At 53.8% G+C, this 22,422-nt stretch overlaps 2 protein-coding genes across 8 annotated transcripts; both read right to left on the bottom strand.

Moving 5' to 3' along the window:
* Positions 1-282: 282 nt before the first annotated feature.
* Positions 283-12,269, bottom strand: LOC104147656 (transmembrane protein 45B). 3 transcript variants are annotated; one of them, XM_009680432.2, is made up of 6 exons: positions 7,647-10,979; positions 3,691-3,902; positions 3,175-3,387; positions 2,138-2,322; positions 1,247-1,392; positions 283-939 (listed from the first exon to the last, which is right to left on the bottom strand). In XM_009680432.2, exons 2-6 carry the CDS (start codon positions 3,875-3,877, stop codon positions 813-815), a joined length of 858 nt encoding a protein of 285 aa, XP_009678727.1. In that variant the 5' UTR covers positions 3,878-3,902; positions 7,647-10,979; the 3' UTR covers positions 283-812. The 3 variants fall into 3 exon arrangements, with proteins under 3 accessions (XP_009678727.1, XP_009678728.1, XP_068772964.1); XM_009680433.2 differs by lacking the exon at positions 7,647-10,979 and adding an exon at positions 10,986-12,269 and having other exon boundaries at positions 296-939; XM_068916863.1 differs by adding an exon at positions 10,986-12,269 and having other exon boundaries at positions 296-939; positions 3,691-10,716.
* A 149-nt stretch (positions 12,270-12,418) lies between these two features.
* LOC104147655 (transmembrane protein 45B) lies at positions 12,419-22,207 on the bottom strand. Of its 5 annotated transcripts, none has more exons than XM_068916867.1 (6): positions 22,145-22,207; positions 17,480-17,682; positions 16,901-17,113; positions 15,085-15,269; positions 13,835-13,980; positions 12,419-13,099 (listed from the first exon to the last, which is right to left on the bottom strand). In XM_068916867.1, exons 2-6 carry the CDS (start codon positions 17,661-17,663, stop codon positions 12,982-12,984), a joined length of 846 nt encoding a protein of 281 aa, XP_068772968.1. In that variant the 5' UTR covers positions 17,664-17,682; positions 22,145-22,207; the 3' UTR covers positions 12,419-12,981. The 5 variants fall into 5 exon arrangements, with proteins under 5 accessions (XP_068772968.1, XP_068772967.1, XP_068772966.1 ...); XM_068916866.1 differs by lacking the exon at positions 22,145-22,207 and adding an exon at positions 18,583-20,299; XM_068916865.1 differs by lacking the exon at positions 22,145-22,207 and adding an exon at positions 18,537-20,299.
* Between the last annotated feature and the right edge of the window lie 215 nt (positions 22,208-22,422).

Genomic DNA, 22,422 nt, shown 5'->3' on the forward strand with positions numbered 1-22,422 from the left:
ATCTCCCAGGCGTGCCAAAAGCCACTGCAGAGTCTGCCTCACGCGTCTGGTTCATCCGCTCAGCCGCTGACTACAAACACGCAGGAGAGCGGCTGCTTCCCACTGCTCACAAGCGAAACCTCCCATCCTTTCCACCCTGCGAGAAAGGCAGTCCGTTTCTCCAGGCAGCTTTGGTCACGTTAAGTCACACACGGCGACCCCCACAGCCCCTAACAGTTTTGAACCCGGGCATCACCTGTCCCCAGTTTTCTATCTTAAGACATCATACTCAGGACGTCAATCAAGATGATTCGTTAAAGTACTTTATTCGTGATCACATATACTCTGTGCGCTTTAAGCTTTGTGCAAAAACCCCCTCCATTAACACCAGTGTGAGTGACAGCTACAGGGAGCGTGCTTTGGGGGCTAATTCAGGAGGCACTTTGGCTGTCACGTGCAGCAGCAGAAATGAAGGTCCTGCCGTGTTCGGAAACAGCCGAATCAGCCGGACTCCACCAGCAAACTGGTCGCGCCGTTCACAGCCTGAGCTGCGCGGCACAGAAAGTTAAAAAGCTCTCTCTCTCAGGAGCCTGCTTGGCACATGGAGCCCGCTTTGTACCATCAAATGGACATAAGGGAGCGTGCAGGAAGGGAAACCGAGTCCTTACACCTCAGTGCTGCGCCCGCTGTGCCTTCTGGGTCCTGCCTCCCACTTCTGATGCTCCATTATCAAGCGTCAGCTTCGTTTAACAAGACAAATTAAAAACCTCATCCTAAGAGCTTCAAAACGACGGGAAGAAGTTTCCAGCGGAGCAGGGACACTTGCCGCGGCCTCACTTGTCATCTGAGCCGCTCTCCGGCAGCAGGGCGCCGCTGGAGCTCTTGCCTTTGCGGATGCACATTCCACAGTCGAGCTCAACGTCGATGTCCCCAAATTTCAGCTGGCAGGATTCGTTGCAGCTGCAGGAGAGAGAGGAACGCCATTCAGGTAACCCGGTGCTGACACCTCCGGTCCCAGGCACCAAGCTCACCCCCAGGCCGCTCGGGAGCCCTGCGGAGCGGCGCCCGCTACTCCGTAGCACAGCGGTCTTCCCCATCGCGTGCATCCAAGCCCGCACCTTCTGCAGATGCTGAGCCAGTCACTTTAACCTACCGTGGGCTGGATGCTAGATTTCCCGCGGTAGCATGGAGTCTAGCTAGTGCTCTTGCCCGTTACGGCTCGCGCACGCTACTGGGAACATCCGGGGGCCCTTCTCCCACCACGTACCAGCGAGAGGCGGCGGAGTTGGCTGCCATGACTGCGAGAGCGCCGGCGTAGTGCCAGCAGAAGCACATGGTGAGGAACATGAAATTGCCACGGTCAGTCTGATCCCAGCCCAGTCCTCCCCATGGAGGGGAGAGCACAAATCCAATCTGATCACAGGAGGAAGAGATATTAGGCACAAGCACGCGTTCAGCTTTATCATAACCATCTTCACTTTTCCTTCCCTATTTTTACCACTTGGGACCAGCAGCTGCAGCCCACTGTGGAGCAGAGGCACCACAATCTCAAGTGACACCTGGACCACTGCCCTCAGCAGCTCCCCCCCCCCCCCCAAAGAAACACTTATCTCCCCAAACTGTCAAGGACACAGGGGTATCTCAGGAGGAGAAGGATGCTCTGCAGACAAGTCCCTCACTCTCAGGCCTTGCAGTACAGCACAGCATCCAAGGTTCCCAACCCAAACGCTCCATTACAAGGTTATGGGTTTCTTTGTCCTTCTCCCCAAACCCAAACACAGGTCCTGAGCTGGGCGACTACGTGAGAGGATTTAAACTGGTTACACATGCAGATGTTTCCAGTTACTTAGAATAAAGAAAGGAAAAAGTTGGGCCTAATAAAAAGAATAAAAAGTCTCGATCATCCTCTCTCACCTTTGTGGCATCTAATTTCCATTGACCAGGCAGGCGGGTCCTTATTGCACACCTTACGCACTCGTATCTCCACGATCACAGCTCTGGCGTCAAGCCTTATCTCCTGCTGATACGTACTAAAACATTCCAACTAACCTACAGTTTTAACTCCATCAGACATTCCTTAAAGGTCACAGCAGCGTCCCTCTTCTGTTCCTCAGCCCCAAGCCCACTGCTCAGATGGGAGCACTGCAGCTGCACTGACCTGCCAGAACCAAGAGCCCTGCAGGAGGAAGGAGCTGGTCCTGAAGAACTCCAGCACGAAGTGATCTCGGATGAACACTTCCAGGAACGCACAAAGGGCTCCAGCAAAGATGGCTATGGCCAGCAGGGAATGGAGGTGACGATCCAGTGCGGCATCACTGTAGTCACGGGAGCAGAAGAGCAAGCCTGCCAAGATTCACGCTGCATTAGAAAAGGATACTCGGGGATTTTCTTTTTTAAAATATCTGAGTATTGAGACTATGCCTCAGGTCTTGCTATGACCTGCTGAATGGGAACAGCATCAGAGTTTCTCCCTGGGTGCCTCTGCCCAAGGGTGGGGGACACATTTTTTGTGACTGCACACCTCCAGAGAGCGCCAGCTGCTTGTCACCCAGAGATGCACAAGTCCTAAGGGCACAGAGAACATCCAACCATGGCTGGGATCACATGGAACATTTGGAGAGAAACAGGGAATGGAGGCGCTTCAGCGAACAGCCAGTGCCATCTCGTGGCTGCACACCCTACAGCCCTCGCCCTGGCAGTCGGTGCCACCGCCCCTCTCCTAGCCTCGAAAGCTGCCTCTCCTTCTCCAGCTCCCAAGACAATTCAGGTCGTCATTTTGGCTGCTGCACATGTGTGATCCTACCAGTACTTCCTTACCCCCACCGCTGGTTTTTCCTCCAGCACAAGGTGGCAGAGCTGTCCCTCCACAATGCCCAAACCAGGATGGGAACAAATTAATTCTTCTAAGCGATAAAGCTCATAACAAGGGCATAAAATCATGAGGTTTCCATCTTAGCAGGATTAAGCTCCCAATTGAGCTCAGACTTGCACAGCTTGAATCCAGCTTCAACTGGACATCAGAAAAAAAGAAATCTCAGATTTAGGTGGGCTCAACCACAAAACCGGAGCTGCTGTTCCAAACACAATTGTGTGTCCTTCAAACGACGAGTCAAAACTGCATGTTACCGCATCTCTAAAGACTCTCAAAGACCCCCAGCATTTCCTATATGCCCACGGGTAACACGTATTACTCACCTTCAATAAGCAGAGCCATGGACAGCGAGAGTCGATCTAACCCAACAGGCAGCTTGAGTGGGGAATGCGAGACAACTTCCACGATGCCGGAGAGGAGGAAGAACAAATACATGGTTGTGTAGTGCCAGTGGGTTAGATCTGTCCAGCTGTGGGTCTCAGGACTGTACAGCAGCAGATGGGGACCAGCAGGAACAAATTGCTCAGCCAGGATCCCTAGGCAAGGAGGGCAGAAAGGTCATACTTTTCCTTTTACACGAAGGGAGCAAAGGATAGGCTGGCAGGCAAAAGTTTCTTTGGGGAGGGGAGGTTGGAGGGACGTTTGTCCAGCATCATCCAGAGGAATTGTAGCAAACTCCCCCTGCGCTGAGCACGCTGCCAGCATGCCTCCGGGCTGCTCCAGACCAGACACAGCCATTTCCCACCGCAACCAGCCCCTGGAGAGAGAACGGCTGCAGCATGGTACCGCTGCCTCGTTAGTGCTGGTAGATGTTGGGGCAGAGACTCACCAGTCCTTACCTGCGAGAGCAAAGAAAGCTTTGACTGTCCCTTCGAGGACTTCCAAGCGCTGGACACCACGGCTTGGCTGATTCTCAGCATTCGCTTTCTGTCTGAGGTACTTCAGAGGATATTTCACAGACCACCAGAGACCAAAAATGAAGAAGAAGGTGCCCCGGAGGGCATTGCCATTGAAACTTGATGGCATCTGGCTCACTTGCTGCTCGCTGTGCCTGAAAGGACAAACAGCGCCTGGAGATTATCGGTGCGGGAGAGACTTCAGGCCCCTCAGTTGCGAGGTTTCCCCAGGGAGCCACGTCCCAACAGACCCCAGCAGATACTAGCTCTGTCTGCTGCAGAAGGGTAACACCAGAGATGTGAGGTCACCAGGGAGAAGCTGCCACTGGATGAGTAGCGTGAGAGTACTGGACTTTGACAGCGTACAATCACCAGGACCTCCGTCGGGCCAGAGAAAATGCGTTGACATTTGAGAAAGCGTGGCAGCCAGGAGTTTTTAGAAGAGGGACTCGCATCAAATTTGTTGCTAGTCAAGAGTAAACGCCTTTCAAACTAGATAATTAACACTGTGTGAATCCTGCCAGAGCATTCAGCAACCCCAGCTAGCCCAGGTTTTGCTAGGCCTCATAGGCTGCCCAGGAAGAGAAGTTAATCAGGTAAGCAGGCAGCTGGTGTTCGGCAGAAGTGTCCCTCTGCCCCGGATGCAAGAGCGCAAGGTTCACCACGTGCACGTGGAGGAGAGCATAGCAGCTTTCTATAACTAGCTTTGTGCTTATTCCACACGACCTTCACGTCACACACGAGCAGTGATCTGACACAAGGGAAGGAAATTTCATGCGCAGAGGCAAGGAGCTCAAAGCCTAGAGGAAGGAAAATTGCTTTTGTGCTAAGCCAGACCGATGCCACTAGACAGCAAGTAACAGAAAAGAAAGGAGTGGTGTACAGCAGTGTGTCTGCTGCTGCCTGGAAAGTTATAACCTGCAAAGGATTTAAGCACATACTCAGGATGTTGAAAAAAATTTCAAGAAAGAGCAGCAAGCATAGAAATGAGCAAGCAACTCTAGGAGTTAGCGGGCTGGGCTTTTGATGTTACCTTGGGATGGTCGTCTTTCTTCTGGCAAGGCCTTTCTACTTGCCCTTTGCACACCTCTGTCTCTAGAGAAGGGCTCGCTCCCTCCCTCGCAGCCTTTCTGTTCCTTTTCCACAACTTTGATTTACACAGAAGAAAGCATTACTCATCCCCGGAAAAGCTACCACACCAAGTCCAGCTTACATCAGGAGTCCCTTGCATCACAAATCACATCCTTACTGTGTTTATAAATACCAAAGGAAATTGCCAAGCCTGGATGAACAACTCCAGCACGTTCTCCAAGTCCTCCCACACTAGAAAGTAATTAGACGCCGCAAAATTAGGGTAGGACTTGGTGTGGCAAGTGCCTCTGGTAAGGGAGAGCTTTGCAAGACTTCCCTGGTCAGGGTTGGACTGCAGCGCAGGAGTCGGTTGACTTGTCCCAGCACGGTTGAGCTGGGAAAGCCCGAGCCAAGTGCGGCGTCTGGATTTGGAGCCTGCTGTCACCCACTGCTTCTCCGGGACGCAGGTAATCTGGGCAAGACTGAACACTATTTACCCTGGGTAAATGATTCTCCTCAGGAGGGAAGTCTACTAAACAGCCTTTCAGGGAGACGAGAAATGCCCTATCCCAGGGGTTCGTTTAGGGATCAGTTATGGCTTTCTGCTGTATTTTGGATGTCTACATCAGGGTGAGATGACACACGCCCCAGAAGGGCCCATGTCTTCGCTGATTACAACCTGGACACCTCGTCCAGGGCAAACATCTTCATTTCACAGATATCCACGTGCTAAAGCGACTAAGAATAAACACTACTGAAATACATTTAAAACTGTACAGTTGTGCGATACTTAACCAAAGACCATTGTCTTCCAGGGACTTAACCGCAAGGACAGCAGCCTGAAGCTGCAGTCAGGAGTTTAACCTGATCAAGATACATAACAGGAGGGTTAATTTTACATCCTTAATTGGAGGAGAGGAGTAGGAGAGCAGGAAGGAAGCAGCCTCCCAGGGCCCGGGCACTGGAAATGAGAACCAGCGCGTTCCACCTGCAGCTCGAGAGGCTGCTCTGAGCACCATCGGCAGCCACCTTTAACCTAAGGATCCGTCACCCTTACGCTCACCACGTGTCCTGCCTTTGTCTTTGTTATCAACAACCCCCAAAATCACTCGCTCCATTTCAGAACTGTCCCTAGGGTCTCTTATCCTCACCATCCCTCCCCCAGTATAATAGCCCTGCTCTACACTGTGGGGGACCCTGTTGCTTTATAACCTTTCGGCAGCCCCATTCTGCAAGGTTTCAGACAGTTCTCACGCGACCCCTTTGCTTCCTGCCCCAAGAACGTGGCTCTTCACCTTCCCTCGGGGTCTGCTCTCCACCATGCCAAAGGGGAAGGAAGCAATGGAAGCCAACAGATTTACACGGCGATCGCAAAAGCACGAGCTGTATATTTGGCTCTTTCTGGCCACGTTTTGCTGCTGCACTCACACCTAGAGCATGCTCTGGGGCATCTTGGATTCAGCGGAGATACCCCGCACTCGCCCTTTGGTCAAGCAGACGCTCGCCTCTAGCCCACCCCAGAAATGGCTTCTTTTAAGAAGCAGCCACCATTTTGCAGAGAAACTGGACACGTTTCCAAGCAGCAGCCCACGCGCATAGCGCTCAGATCGGAGGCGCAGCAAAACGAGCCCCCGCATGCGCCCACGGCCCCTCAACCGCTGAGGGCAAACCTGATGCATCTTGCCCACGGGCTTTTCCTAGCTCCAGCAGTTAAGTACATGCTCACATAAATCTGATTAAGCGCCGAGTGAGCTGCAGCCCTGGAACAGACTGCTGGTTTAGGAGATTCGCTCTGGTTATTTACTTATTTATTTTTTTTTACTGTGAGCTAGCTGGTCTGTCAGAAGCCTTGAAATATGGCCCCAGTCAGAAGTTATTACCTGAGGTGCCCTTCTCTCTCCGTCGCTTCCAGGCTACAATGCTTTTGCTTAATAGTCATAAGGCAACTGCCTTCTCTCCTTACAGCCCCTTGCGCTGACAAGTCGCGGTGCTCCCCGCTGCTCAGCACCGACTTTCTGAGAAGGGAAGACGTTGCTGCCCCATTTCCAGCGTCTCCCCCGCTTTCCCTGAGCCATCTCAGCTCCATCACCCATCCAGCGAAACAGCACAACCACCGATTCCTGTTCAAACTGAACGCCCTTCTGCCTGGCAAGGGGGAAGGTCTTGGTATGCCCCGACGCAGAGGTTTGTTCCCACCGACGCAGGGCAGAAGGGAGATCACAGACACGTGGATATCTCCTACAAACACCCATGGGTGCTCTGATCAGCTGGGTAAGGAGAACAAGAATCACCATAGGGCAGCAGGGATCCAGGATGGCCAGCTGCAGTTCCTGTCCACACGCCAAAAAGCTGGTCAGACTGAAGGTACAAGGCAAATCCAGGACCTGGCAGCAGATTTTGGAGAGTCTTCACCCAAATATCTCTTCCTAGATCCTCCTCTGCCCTCACTGGGTAGCTGACCAGGCAAGTCTCTCTTGCACACACGGTCCTCATCCAACAGCGGAGGACCAAGCCCACCAGCCCTCTGTTCTCCAGGAAACCCTTGGCCATCACAAAGCTCCAAAACCTGATAGCCTCCAAAAGGAGGGTTAAAGACAGAGCCACGGACACCCAGATGCTGTCTGCAATTGCGAGGAGGCTGTCTTCAGCAGGGCCACCTCAACCCATCTAATTGTGAGCCATCATTAAAGAAAACCCGAGTTTCTCGGAGATCAGTTCTCCTGCTCAGCCCTGCCTCTGCCCTTGCTCAGGAAGCCACATCTGGCCCATGCAGACACTCACCAATGTATTTCTTTCTATGGGGAAAGAAAGGCAGAAGAGGAGTTTACCTGCAACTTCTCCCACTCCAGATGCGAGCAGCAAGGACCAGTTATTACTCAGAAGTGGCAGATAAAGGGAAAAGCAGCACGGGGAGGTGTCTCTCAGACAGGATGTTTAGAGCTGAACATCCTGCAGGCCAGTTCAAAGCCCTCTGAGTCAACCGCCTTTCACAACCAGGGCACCTCATGTCTGCTATTAAAAAAGTCTCCTAGCGTTGGCCACAAAATCAGGAAGAGCAACCAACTCCTGTTCCCATGGTAACCACATCTATTCAGTTATTAAGTTATTTTTCGGATGACTGGGAAAAGAGCCAAGAAAACACAGGACTGCGGCATCACCCAGCCTGGCTGGGCTCGGTCGGAGGCACCGAAGTCTCTGACCCCTACTGTCACTTACACAACGACCCTTTTACAGGGGCCTGGCCTTGTAAAAGATGCTTGCATGCAGAGTTTCAGAGCCCACAGCAGCCAAGAGGAGGAGGAAGACGACGAAGAGGAGGAGGAGGATGGCCTCCTTTCCCCCTGAAGATGAGTTGGCACTATCTCTGCATTATGTGTTTGCATTATCTCTGCATGGTTGGTGGCAAGCAACAGTAGGAGGCAGGAAGAAAAGCAAAGGAGAGGACAGTGCTGCTGTTACGGCCCCGGCACAGTGCCAAGCTCGTACGCCCATTGCTGCCACCAGCTCATTTCTCAAGCAGCTCCCGGGCTGCTTCACCTCCATCGGTGCTTTGGGAGCAACCCTAGCGCCCACGGGCCGAGGAGGCAAAAACGCAGAGAGGTCCAGGCGAGAGGCATGCAGCCCTCAACCAAGCCTCCTGCTTGTGCTGGGGAAACAGCAAGCGAGGAGCAACCTCAGGCTGCCAGAGCCTCCTCCCCTCCGCACGCGTGGGGCTGAGCGCTTCCAAAACCAAAGCAGGCAGCTCCTGTAAGCTAAGGGGAGCACAGGGGCTTCTACAGACACCCATAACTTCACCCAAACTGAAGCTTCAGGATCCTGCAGGGCATCAGCACAACAGTGTCAAAGCTGAAACAGCAATTTTCCTAAGCTCCCGGAGCAGTGCTTCCTTGCAGAAAGCCCCCAAAGCAATACAGCAAGTAAAGCCTACCTGACCTGTGCAGCACCAGCCAACGTCGCCTTCAGAAAGAGAGCAACAGCACCATCAGTGACCCTTTTGCAGGCCACTTTGCTCTTCTACAAGCGTTGGACAAACACACACTGCGGACAAACACCCCGTGCTACAAACCACTTCCCCAAAAGGCAGCTTTGCACAAACAAACTGCACAAACAGGGCAAGTCGAGACTTTCGGGAGAGCAGCAAGAGGCAAGGTGAGGAAGAGGGGAGAAAACGAGGACCAGCTGAAAAGCATCTGCTCCCAGGCTGGAGGTGCTTTTCTCTGCAGAGTTAAAGGGCCAGCAATGAGTAAAGCGTGCAGAGAAAGGTTTCTATGAAATAGTGACTGCTGTTAAAGCACGCGCCTGTCTGATGCACGACAGAAAGTGAGAAAAGTTGTAGATGTAAGAAATGGTGAGAGAAAGAGGGGGGCTCCACTCTTTTAAACTATTCCTACAATAAAAACAGGGGCGAAACTGTGACCAGTGCTTGGGAACAGTAGCCTGACAGTCGCACACCTGCAAAGCTGATGACAAAACCCCCAAAATCACAGCGTGGGTCAACGACACCAGCTCTGTGTAAAACCACCGCTGGCATGAATGGATGCGACTCCGTTGAACGGCGCTTACAGTTCCTTAGCTGCAAAGTGTCGCTCCGTGGGAGAGTATTATGGGATAACATCATTGCACGCCTGCTCTCCTCTTGGTCCCTGGGAGAGCCGGCGGGGGGGGATCTGTTGCCTGACCTACTCGAGCCGCTCTAATGTTCTCCAGTTAAATGCTGAATCGCATCTGATATTGCTTCTTTTTTCTTCTTTTTTTTTTTTCCCCTCAGCTTTAACTGCAACATCCTCTCCCTGAAGGTTCATCAGCAGCCTTGGTGCTAATGAAAAAAATGCGATAATGTTTGCCTACTTCCTGGGGCTGGTGGGAGGCACAATCTAATTAAAGGTTTGCCAGCAGCTTGAGTTCTGCAGATGGATGGTTGTTAGGGAAGTGCAAGGCATTATTATGACGATTACTAACACGGGCTTTCATAAACAGGCGACAGAGGGAGGTGAAACAGGTGGGATAAGCATAGGCAGGGCTTGTTCCGCTTCCTACGCTGTCATTTTGGCCTTACACAAATGTGCCCGTGAACGACGACAGCGGCAGATCCTATCGCTAGCCAAAAACATGAAATGAGTGGTTCACGGACGGTCCGTGCCAGAGCCTCTGATGAAGGGCTTGGCTTTTTCGCAGGAGGAAGAGGAGGGTGCCAGGATATTTGGCTGCTTTGGGGGCTCTTGTTTGGGTTCTTGTAAGGCTGCAGAGGTGAGTCAGCCTCCCCGGGGTTAGTTATTACCTTCAGGACAAACGCTGTCTCCTTCCCACCTTAGATGAGCAGGTTACTTATTCCAGGAGCATCAACAGCCCCCACCCTTGAGCGACGCTGGCCGAAAACATCAGGCTGGCGTTGCACGAGACAAAGCCCAAGGCATCACCCCACGCACTACGGTCCTTCAAAGCTGGCTCATCTTGTAAGCAAGCCCAGTAGTCTGCTCTGTGCTTGGAAGGTTTAGCACAAAGTTTCGGGAAACTAGCTGATAATTCAGTTTATACTGTGAGCAACCTGGCCCGTGCCTCCCAGATGACGCTAAGGTTGCGTCAAATGCAATACTCTCTTTAGGACCTATCTTGGTGTTGCTGTGGCATAAGAAATAAATGTGAGGACGTCTTGTGGCTTCACCTGGTTGATGTAACTCACCTTCTAATAGGCGGTCTCTGGACCCCTTACCATGCTCTGGCAATTAGCAACCTTTGCGGCCTTGCTTTAGTGCTTAGAGCCGTTTTGCAAACTTTTCTTTTGCTGAAATGAAAGTCCTTAATTCTCATCTCAAACCTGGTTCCTCAAAAAGGGACCATCAACTGTGTTTTCTTTTCACTGAATCGTAGGCTGTATCTCTGCGTTGCTGACCTTCATACCTGGGGGAAAAAAATGCGCTCCAAAGGAGGAAAACAAATTAGCAAGCATTATACTGACAGTCCAAAGACGCTGGCAGGACGAGGGAGTTAATGAGGCAGAGAAGAAGCTATGCCAAGCTGTGGGTGCTGCAGAGGGGAAAACTGTTTTGTGGCCACACGGTGACAAGGGATAAAGAAAACGCTGGAGGAGATCTCAGAGTGAAAGGAGGCTGCGGCTCGATTAACAGCAGCAAGCGCAGCCCCGAAGAACCGAACAAGCCCCTTCTCACCTTCACGCTCAACTGCAACGCGCGTTTTCAAAAAAGCAAGGTCAGCCTTAATCTGTATCCCCTCAGATGCAAACAGCTCTCGACTCTTTTGGACAAAAAGGAGGAGGGTGTTTGCAAGGTGATGGCAACCTTCGCCAGCCTTGAGCGCGGTCCTGCCGCTTCAGCATCAGCTTTCCTACCGGCTGCTGCCCTCATGTGGCTGTTTCCCGGGAATGGCGATGCTCGTTTTTTAAATGACCAGAAATAATTCGTAGCGCCGCGCGAGGCCTTTCCGCCGTTCAGTTAAGCCGGCTTCTCGTCCTGCAGGCTTGTCACCTTCCAAGTACGGTTTTCTTTGTGAGGCAACGGCCTGCAAAAACGCTCGCCCTGGCTGCCGTGTTGTTGTAAGAGCAAGCAGAATTCACGCCGTTTAGAAAAAAAGAAATCCAAGTGCATTCTTGGCAGAACAAGGATCTGCAGAAATCTTGTTGTGTTCCTCAGTCACAGTTCATGAGACTTAATTGCATGGCGTTTATGAGATGGATTTACAGAGATGTATCCCTCTGCTTCTTAATTCTCTGTGCACCGAGCCTGTTTGCACCTCCTGATACCCGGCGCCGCAAAATAAATCTGCTCAGTGCTGGAAAGAGGAAATAAAAACACAGGAAAGCTGGCACTCGAGGCAAGCTAGTTAGTCTTTATAGCATGGTTAGTCAGCAATGAAGTTCATATTGCAGGCCCCTCGGCCTTCACTAGGCTCTTTGCACAAGCAGAAAGGGTGTTAAAATACCAGCCTTGCCTTCCCGGTGCGTGAGTGTACCGTCACGAGTACTTGGCCCTGCTGGCAAACTGCTGCTCTGCCGTTATAGGCACGAGCACACACACACAAAACCCGCTTCATCCTCCCCATCGCACAGCTAGCGAGGAGACTGAATAGCTGCCGAACATCTCCCTCCCGCCTCAGGATTTGAGATCTCAACAGGTGCACTTCGGTTTGTGCTGCTGGGGTTTGTTTTATATATTTTTCCTTCATCCCTATGCTCACTACGGGAACGTTTTCCTCCTATCTAGGCAGTGACATTTCCAGTCTCCCTTTGCAACTGGTAAGGGCAGGCTACAAACAAACATAATGTGGTCAGCACGTTTCTCTAGTGCCCTGGGCAGCATTAACTTTTCTTTGCAACTTTCTTTGTAAGAGGTCCCAGGAACGATGCTGGCTGTAGGTAAGTCGAGTGATTCTGCTCCAGCTCATAAAAAGCGGGAAACTGCCTCTTTCATTTAACTCCCCCAGTTTGGGGTTTATGTTCAATAGCAAACTGCGACACTTTATGAATCCCTGCTGCTTAGTCAGGCCTCTTACAGGCCTTCGGGCTTTCCGGGCCTGAGGGCTGGCTTTGTCCAAGCTATCGTTACACCCTGCATGATTTATCACGCTTAAATTTAAGGACATCCACTCAATGAGGATTTTTATTTCGCATTTCTTGTCTCTTTTAGCCTTTAAGTGAACATAAATTATAAAAAGCCCCTTTAGTTCCAAGCTTTGGTATCGAATTTGTATTGTGCACGACCAGACTTGGTTGTTGCAAATGTGATGCAACCTAGCATCGAACAGGCTTTCACTCTTCCTCCTTGGGACGCTCCCTTGGTGCTGAGGTGTCAGAGTACCCGACCTCAGCCTGGAGGTTGCTCTGACCTCAATCACTGCGGGTCAAACCACGAGGCGCTTTGAAAATTCAGCTGGCCGAAGGGTGCCGTCCATCGCTGCACAAACACGCGTGGGAACCCGCAAGGCAAAGTCATCTTGCAACGCTCAATCTCTGCACTGAATTTTGACGCTAAAAATCATCGCAGGCGGTGCTGGTTCCAGGCGTCGGATGGCACGGGCGGAGGGTAGCTACCATCCACGCGCCTCAGTGGTGGCACCTTTCTTGCTTGTTCTAAAATAGAAATATTTACTTCGATTTTTCTTTTAGAAAGCTGATTCTTTAACTATTTGCAAAATGAGACTGCACCCTCTTCACTCTTCATCGGACCCGTTTAAGAAAGCAGCGTGGGAACTCGTGTCGCCCTTCTGCTTCCAGACTCCCAGGCCGATGTAGGGTTCTCCACCGATTCTCCTGCACCTCTGAAGGCAACTGCAACACAAGAGCGAACCGCAGTTAACCAAGCCCCGAACCTAGTGCCCGTCACCAGATTGCTCAGGGAGGCAAAGTGAGACAGCAGAAATACGCAGAGGGACAGAAACCGCTACAGAGGCTTTCAAATGCTTGGGTTTTGTTCCTTTTGAGTCCGTACAAAGCCCTTTGCCTGCACAGCCTGCTCTCGCGCCGCAGCAGCCCACGCAGCGGCCTTCGGAGGCGTTTAGGCTGCAGGAGCCGCGCTGAGATGGGGTAACACCCCCGTCCCCTTTCAAACACCTTGGAAAAGCCGTGCCGGGGGCTGGCAATGCTTTAGCAATCAGCGTGATGTTGCACCTCTAACACGTTAGTGACTGTCAGCTGCTAGGCAATCTTGGAAGAGAGGGGAGGACGGCAGGCCAAGTGTCACGCGTTCCTGGTGGCGCTCTGATTTCTCTATTGGATTACAGTTTGACTTTCACCCAGGGCAGGGAAATAAAAGTGGTGTGACTTCCAAGAGCAGCTTGGCGGGCTAGGTGGTTTGACTTCTCCCTGTTTGACGCGTGCGCCTCTCGCTGACACTGTTTTGCATTCTGGGCGCTCGACAAAGAAAACCCACATACCCGTCGCTGCGCTCTAAAACTTGCTTATTCAGCTGCGACTTTGTACTCCAGGAGCGGATATTTAGCACTGTGCCTTCACTCCAGACATCCCCATAGCTGCCTGCCCGCCCTGCTTCTGCCCCAGCCGTACCAGAAAGCGAGGGTGTAGTTTATAGTCAGGATGAACACAGCGGCTGCCCAGTGCCAGAAGAAGCACATGGTGAGGAACATGACGTTGTTGTGGTCTTTCTCGTCCCACATCGGGCCTCCCCATGGCTGGAACAGCACGACCCCGATCTAGATGGAAGAAGCCATCTGTTATTTTGGGGAGAAGGGAGCATATTGAGCCACTCTGGCACCCTCTGCTCCACTTCTGTTATTACCGTGAGCCACACTGTAACCAAGGGGCTTGAGTCTGTGTTTTACCAAGACAGCGCTGGACTCACTAGACCCGAGTTCAAATCTCAGCTTTGCAATGACTTTCATGCATGACCCTGGGTCAGTCGCAAATAGGGTTACTGCTTTCCAACCTCAACGGGGTATTTTGGAGGCCAACTGGGGGTGGTGAGGTGCGTTTTTTCTGGGAGGAAAGTGCTGAGAACGGCCTGGGTGCCTGAACCTGGCACGCTTGGCCTTGCAATGAGCCCCCCGTTCCTTGCCGAGCCGCGGGCTTGCAGGAATGGTTGGGCTTGACACGCTCCAGAATGAGTTTTGTTGGATGGTCATCTCCAAAAGGAGGCAACTCCAAGCAAGCCTGTGCCTCGGGTCTCTCTTCTCCTGTACAAGATCTGGACACGTTTGTCCTTCTGCGTTGCAGATACCAACCCATCCTTTAAGAACGCCAAATTTATTGGTTTACGACCTCAGCCAGCCCAGGTTTTAATCTCCAAATAAAGGCCGGTGTGGCGGAAAAAGAGAAGGCTCTCGATTTCTTTTTGGTGGCTTAGTTTTGGGATCAGTTATCTCTAACTAATTTCATTGCTTCTCAAGCTATTGCCAAAGCAATCAGATGGCCACATCTTTACTCAGCCGTTTTATTGCGTGGTGTGGGTTGCGTCTTTCCTCTAAACCAGAGGGAGTGCTGTAGGGTGCATTAGACACATCAAGCAATTAGTACTTGGCTGTTAGGTACTGTAAAATGTTGCTTGCTCACTGTGAGTACTCTCTTCCCCCCACTAGAGAAGCTATAAGCCAAGACAAACAGCTATTTCAGCAGTAGCAGTCATCAGAGATGACCTGTGGTAAGTAAATTTTCATGCTGGGTTACGATCCATTTATGAAGTGAGCCTTGCAAAATTATTCTTTAGAGAAAACTGTTTGATGTGTGATGTACATCTTCCCTTTCCCATTTCGCCCCTGCCTCAGCGCTCTGCTCCACAGGAGAAAGAAGGTTTTACTGACCTGCCAAAACCACGTTCCCTGGACAATGGTGACGCCAGCTCTGAACAGCTCCAGGACTATGTTATCCCGGAGGAAGACTTCCAGCAGGATGCTGCAGGCCCCTGAAAATATGGCGATGAGCAGCAGGGAGTGGATATGCTGATCCAGCATGGGGCGGTGAAGGACGTGGTAATAGAAGAGAAAACCTGCCAAAATTTGTACCACACTTAGACCAGCATTAACAACAGCAAAGCACAGCCACTCTGCGCTTGTAGAGTAAATCGGTTCCACCGACATCTCAGCACGCTTCACCACAGCAGAAACGGGAGCCCCACGTACATAAAATCTGCAAGCTAAAGGACAGCGATGTGAAATGAATGCCTTGAGGTCCCATGGACATGAGCAGCTACCGAGAGCACCCAGGTCTCCTCCGAGTCCTTGTCTTACAGCACTCAACACTGCAAGTCCAGTCAGTTCTTACAGCAGATTTTTATTACTGCTAAACACATAGCAAAATTGCCTTTTTCTCCACGGTGGAGTGTATGGTATGGCAAGGCAGGCAGAAAACCTGCCTGGTCAGCCTGGAGAGGGGTCTCCACGCGAACAAGAAGACTCAGTGGGGCACCCCTCGCTCCAGTCCTCCCACTCACAGCCTCTAATTTGGGGCAGCACGATGAGATGCCCAACATTTGCAGGGAGTATCTGGGCAATGCTGGTACAAAAGGCAGAGGCAGAGGACAGAAAAACGGCGTTTTTCTCCCTGTGTCCGTGCCATCAGCCTCTTCAGATCACCCTCCCCTCTCAGCCAGATTCCTGCTGTATCCTGCTTTTCTGTTACTTAACCTTCACCATTTTCCTGGGAGCTGGAAATCATAGCTTTCCTTCTGTTACCTACCCGACTTTACCTGTTGAATTATCTGTGCTGCTTCTTTAAAGCCACCGGGGTTGGGGAAAGGCAAATAACACAAGACACTCCTTGATAAAGGATTTGCCTAAGTAAGCAAGAACTTCACTTCCTAGTGTCCTTTCCTTGCCTTGTTTGATCTGAGAGAGGTCTGAAATTCTGACTCTTGACCTGCAAGGTAGTCTGAAGCGAAAATGATATTCATGATGCACTCAAGCCAGAAGTCACTCGAACTTGCCACGTGCAAGGCGAGCAGATGAGGATGGCGCTGCCTGCGGCGCAACGGCTCTCTGGAGGAGCACGGCGGCTCCGACAGCTCTGGGGATGCCAGACAAATGCAGCATCCCCCGGCCGTTTATCACAGCAAGGAAACTCAGCCTGCCGTTTGGTACCCCGTCACCCGAGAGACCCGTGCCGCATACGGCAGTAATTAGGCAGCAGCCGTTCTTCAAAGACAGAATCTGGGTTTTACCACCGCCAGGCAAAGTGTAGCCATCTCCTCCCACAGCCCCTCAACGTCATGTTTGCCGTGAAGCATGCCTGACCCTAGCGATGGTCTGTGGGTCACTTTTGGGAAAGCATGGGGGTGATGTGGCCTGCCTCCGGTTACGTGCCCCAGCTTGCGTCTGTGCTCAGCTGCTCGTCTACTGCTGCACAGGAGACCATCCAGAGTATGGGGACCACCTGATTTCGTCTTGCTGGCTTCTATCTCCAGGCAGACCCTCGAGAAGAGAGCTGACAGGCAGAAGGGCCTATTGATGCCTGCACTTCCCATCTTGCTACAGACAGCCCTCACTAGCGTATCAGACCCAAAAGGGCCTTAACTGCAGGGACATTCAGAGAGATATCCCAAACCCGGCAAGTTTTGGTCCCTCTCTGCCTCCCCGTCACATATCCCTCCCCTGATGAAAGGACGTGTCGCCTTCTACCGACCTTCAACAAACACAGCCACAGAGAGCATGAGGCGATCCAGGCCCAGCGGCACCGCCTGGGAGAAATAGGTCAAGACGTCCACCACCCCCGAGAGGCCGTAGAAGAGGTACATGGTGGTGTGCTGCCAGTTCATCAGCTTCACCCAGTCACGCTTCTCCCCGCTGTAGAGATACAGGTGCGGGCCGTCGGGGACGAACTGCTCCGCCAGCATGCCTGCACGGGCACACGAGATCACGCCGTTTTCCTTCTGAGGGACCGGTTTATGCACGAGGGTGGGTGCTGCTATTCGTTGCTGCAGGGGGTTTCTGAAGCTGAGAGCTAATGACTTTGCGGTAGGGAGAAAGGACTGGATATAGAAATCAGGACGGTCTGTATTAAGGGTAGCTGAGCTTTGGGAAAGGTCATGAGACTGGATCTTCTCACGTCCAACTCTACTTAGAGATCAAGACAAAACAAATATGAGGGACACCTCCTTCCACGTTGTCTCTGGAGTACGGACACAAGGACTCTGCTGCAGTCATCACTACAGGATGGAAAGTTAGCAGCGCATCTACTAAAATAGGCTGATATAATCCTTACCTATTAGAGCGAAGGTGATTTTGACTCCCCCTTCAATGGCATCGGCCCGCTGGAAACAATAATTTCTGTGGGACTTCTTATTTGCTTTCTGGCTGAGATGCCTCAGTGGGTATTTCACTGACCACCAGAGCCCAAAGAGGAGGAAGAAACTGCCTGGAAGCGCGTGACCCTTGAAGTTTGCCATCCCTGATAACTTCTTGGATCTAAAAGGCAAAGAAAAACCAATGTCGTTAAATGGCCTACACTGCTGTTTGACATAACGCCGCGAATGCCCGGGGGTGGGTTCGATCCTTCCCAGGAACGGGGACGCAGGCCGAGCTCCTCGCGCGCCTCCGTGCCCTCTTCGTCCCACGGTCGAAAGGGAGGCGTTTCTCGGCGGCAGCCGCGCGGGGCCCTTCAACGCCAGCTCGAGCAGAGCCGCTGTTTGCCAGCACCGCTAGCACAGTCCGATAGGTTAATACAATAGGCTCGTTAGGCCGTTGAAGGAGACGACCAGGTCGGCCCTATAGCCTTGTGACAAGGGGAGCAGCCAGCCCGAGCCAAGGAGATGGCTGAAAAAATCTGGGTAAACAGCGAACCACTTCACATGTATATATAGCAGCCCGCTGTTAGGAAAACTAGGCAGACAGCAGCATACCATGAGAAGAGAGTAACGTAGCAACGTCGTCCTGCATTAATGTGCATTAATGTTATCGTTCCTATGTTACGCAGCTATTGCAACAATATCATATGTCACATGCACACGTCCCTGAACTCGCGCCAGCAGCTCTGTTTTAAAGCTAGGGATTGAGCAGGAACGGACGGCTCTGCACGCGGCGCGGGCAAAACGTTATTACCTACAGGAGACAGAACCGAAGCGGGCAAAGACACAGGTGGCTTCTGTCCCTTGAACCCAAACACAACCCGCTCCGGGCTCAAGACGGGCTCCGGGGAGCACGAACCGCGTGCCGCCTGCGCCCGCGGCTGGCAGCGGAGGAGAGCGGGCGCCCCAGTCCACCTTACCCTGCCGGCGGGCCGGGCGCCGGGCACCGTTTCGAGCGGTTTGCGTGGCACGCACCCGGGCGGTTTTTCGCTAGCAGGAAGCAGGACGTGCGGCAGCTGACCTGGAACGCGGGACGAGGGAAACCGATTTCTTCAGCCTCGCTTCCTGCTCAGAAAACGTGCAAAAGGTGAACGCAGGGGGGGGGGGGGGAAAAAGAAACACAAAAAAAATAACCCCGGGTTTCGCCGGGGCTGCCCGCCGAGCCCGCGGCTCTCGTTTCTCCGGGCGGCTCCGACTCTACCTGCAGTCTACCGCATTGGGAAAAAAAAATAAGCTCGAGAGCCAAGGGATGCCGGCGTTCGCGGCCACGGAGCGCTCTGCCACCAGCCAAAACTCACAGGGCATCACCGGAAAGCGTGACTTTGCCCGGTTTCTTAATGTGCTGTTTCTCCTTCGTCTAATCTGGGTGGCCGATAACGTGCCTGAGTTCCCCGTTTGCTTCTAATTAATGCACTTTGCCCCCCGGCGTGTTTATTACGATACCGCGCGCTATGCTGGCTTAATCATTTACTGTTTCATCTGCTCTTATTGCCTCGCAAGGGAGTCCGTTTCGCCTCGTTTTAGAGCTAATTCGCCAAACCACCCAGCGAGGCAGCCAGGGCCCAAGGGAGGATGGTGAAGAACCCCATGATTTGGAAGAACTGGGCGCGTTTTAACCTAAAAAGGACAACCCCAAGGGCAGATGCGGCAACGAGCTCCAAAACTGGGGAGCTGCTCTCCGTCTGCACCCGATTCAGGTCCCCTCTGCTCTTGTACGCCTGTCGCTTTTCTGTGAAGGCCACAGAGGGCCTCTTGGTGGCCAAATCCTGGGCCCTCAGCGTTTTCCAAAGGTCTCATTCGCTTCACCACGTCCTCCGTAAAGGTTTTATTAGACCACTGATAATGATTCGGTCAGGGCACTATTTCCATTTGGAAATTAAAGTCTAAAGTCCCCTATGGGAAACAGCTCACAGCCATCACCCGTGCGATTCGCTTCGCCCTTCGGCCTCCACAAAGCGGGCGGTGAAGGCGAGTGGGAGGTCCGTGGACCTGCTGCGGGGCTAACGTCGGAAAAGCCGCGCGGGGGCACGTCTGGGAGCAGCGCAGCTCTTTGTAGGCCCCTCGAGCCGGTTTCGGCCTCCGCCTGCAGCATCCAGCAGCGGAGCGGAGCGCCGAGGCCAGGCCTTGGAGAGCTGAGGTGCTTCAGCCAAAAATCCTCCTCCTCAGCCCGTTTCCTACCCTGCGTGTTCTCCGTTTGCATCGCATCTCCTTGCCTTCCAATGCAACATAACCTCATGGCCCACATACGCTGCAGGTGAAACGGAGGTGATATTTGCCTGACTGGAGAGGGAGAGATGGACTTGAGGCTAATTATACCCTCCCTAGATGGAAAGATTACAAAGGAGGCATCCAAGAGACGTCAAGAGAAAAAGCAACTTGTGCAACCAGAAGTTTCCCTATCTCGTTCCTCTCCTTCCCCGGTCTGTTGGCCGGCTGTCCGTCCGCACTTCCCGGCTCCGCAGCAGCAAGCATCCGTTACCAGCGCTGCCTCGCTGGCCCGCGAGGGCTCAGGAGCAATTGTAACCATAGGAGCCCTTCCATCAGTTCCCCTCGGAGCTGCTTCCCTAGTGCATTAATGTCGGACCCAAACCCCGCTCCAAATGATTTTATCCCATTATTATCCTTTTTTTTTTTTCTGTTTTTTAACCTTCTATCTCTGCCTCCATCAGCACCAGGGAGTATAATGGTAAAAGCAAACAATCACGTTATTTGTTACTAATACTGACCGGCCCGGCTCCGTCTGCAAAACCAGGAGAGCGACTTCTCCGCCTTTAAAGGTTACGTTGGGGTTTTAGCCCTAGGTTAAGAAATATCGTAAAGATTGGGACCGATGGGGCTCGACGGCGGGAGAGGAGCTGAAGAGCCGCCGGGTGCTGCAGGAGCTTGTACCGCACCTAGAGCGGGACTGAGCTCACCCGAAAACGAAGGGCTGCTGCTTCTGCACTTTATGGCGTGCGTTTGCGCGTGTGCGCTTTTAAGGCAACCAGAGCGGACCTCGATGACCGCCTGCCTTAGGAAACGCGCGTTACCCTCCAGAAAACCCGGTTTTAACTCTGCTCCTCTGCCTCGCTGCTACGAGATCGAAGGGCTTTGCCGAGGTCCGGCCGCTGGGAGCAGCGCCGGCGCTGCGGCCCCCCTCGGCTCACGGCCGCCGCCGCGAACCGGCGACTCGGGAACGGCGTTGCGGCCGCCGGGAAGCGTTGACCGCAGCGGTGAGTGCCGTCTCCGTCGGCGCGGCTCGCCAAATTGCCCCGTCTCCGCTGCCCGCCGCTTATTGCCTTGGACCGGAACGAGGGTTATTCGCCCCGTTGGGAGGAGACGCCTGCTCCTGCCCGGGGTCCCCGGGAGCTGGTTTAAGGCAGATCCATAACACGGCGCTGATTAAACACTCCTTTCGGGCTGCCTTTGGCATCGTTCAGAGAAAACTTGCCGGGGCAAACGCGATACGGCTATTAAAGGAAGCCACTTTGGCTTCTGTCTGCTAAAGGTATAGCCAACCGCTCCCCTTAAATAGCTACGCCACTCCGATTTCAACGCGCTGGACGTACAGCCACCCCGGCGCCTTAAGCGGGCGCCCCTGAGCCCGCTACGTCGGGGCGCCGCGGTTCGACGGCCAGCTGCGGCGCTCGGATGCAACCCCCGGGAGATGCTCTGCCCGCCGGCCGCCGCTCCTCGTGCTGGACGGCGCCGAGGCCGTTAGCCTTGGAGGCCAGGCCGAGAGGAAGAGGAAGGAGCCCTTCCTCTCGCTTTGATGAGTCCCTGGGCTCTGCCTTTGCTGCCGCGCACCGCCCCCCCCCTGCAACAGGCCTATTTTTGGGGGGTTAGAAGAGCGGTTTCTGGGCAAGTCTGCAGCAAGGGGAAGGTGGGGAGAGTTTCTGCTCCGGTGCACGCGTGGCGCCAGGACGTCGGTCCAGCTGTGCCAGCTGCGGGGCTGGATGCGGAGCAGGGTGCGGGAAAGGGTTTCGGCAGCTCCCCGCGCGGGGAACCCCCCCCGGCCGCCACCTCGCTGCCCCGCTCCCCGCCTCCGCTCGGGCCCTGCTTGTCGGATTTATTTCTCGACTTCCTCCTTGGACGCGAGCCCCAGCCCGCTGCCAGGCTGTCGTCCCCCGGCCGCGTCCCAGCCTGGTGGGGACAACGGCGAGGCTGCCCGCGGCGGGTCCCTGGGACACCCCCGGCCTGGGGGAGGGGGGGTGGGTTTGGGAGGGAGCCGGGGCAGAGCCCCCGCTGCCGGCCAGCACCACGTCTCCCAGCCCAGCTCTTGGCTGCTTTCCCAAGGGGAAAGGCTCCAGGTTCCCTGCTCATGGAGGGGGGGGGTCGAGCAGCGGCCGCGGCGGACCCCCCCCCCCAACTGCGCGCCGCCGACTTTTTTTTTGGGGGGGGGCGGGAAGCAGGTGGGTTCCCTTCCCCCTCCCAGCTCCGGGGTGTGTGTGTTGGGGGGGGGGCGGCGGTTTAGCACAATTTGGGGCGATTTGCACCGCTTAAGGGTGAGACCCCCCCCCGCCCCTTCCCCAACCACCACCCCGGCCCCCAGCCCTTTGCCGGCGCGATGCCCCCTCGGTCACCCGCGGCGAGCGGCGCGTTACCTGCCGGGCGCGGGGCGGCGGCGGCGCGGCACCTGCGCCCGGGCGCGCCGCTCCTCCCCGCCGGGCCCCGGCCCGCCCTCCTCCAAACGCCTCCCGTTTCCCCCCTTTGCGACTCGTGTCCCACCGGGCGGAAGCCGTCGTAACCCCTATTTCAACTCGCAAGGTGATTTCTTTTTTTTTCCCCCCCCTCCCTCCCCCCCCATCTCCCCGACCGGGCTCCCTCTAAAACGGAGTTTATTCTTAATAATCCTTTCCGCTTGCATCTCGCCGGCTCGGTG

Source organism: Struthio camelus, chromosome 22 (genome assembly GCF_040807025.1).
Source record: "Struthio camelus isolate bStrCam1 chromosome 22, bStrCam1.hap1, whole genome shotgun sequence".
In the NCBI taxonomy this organism is placed as follows: Eukaryota; Metazoa; Chordata; class Aves; order Struthioniformes; family Struthionidae; genus Struthio; species Struthio camelus.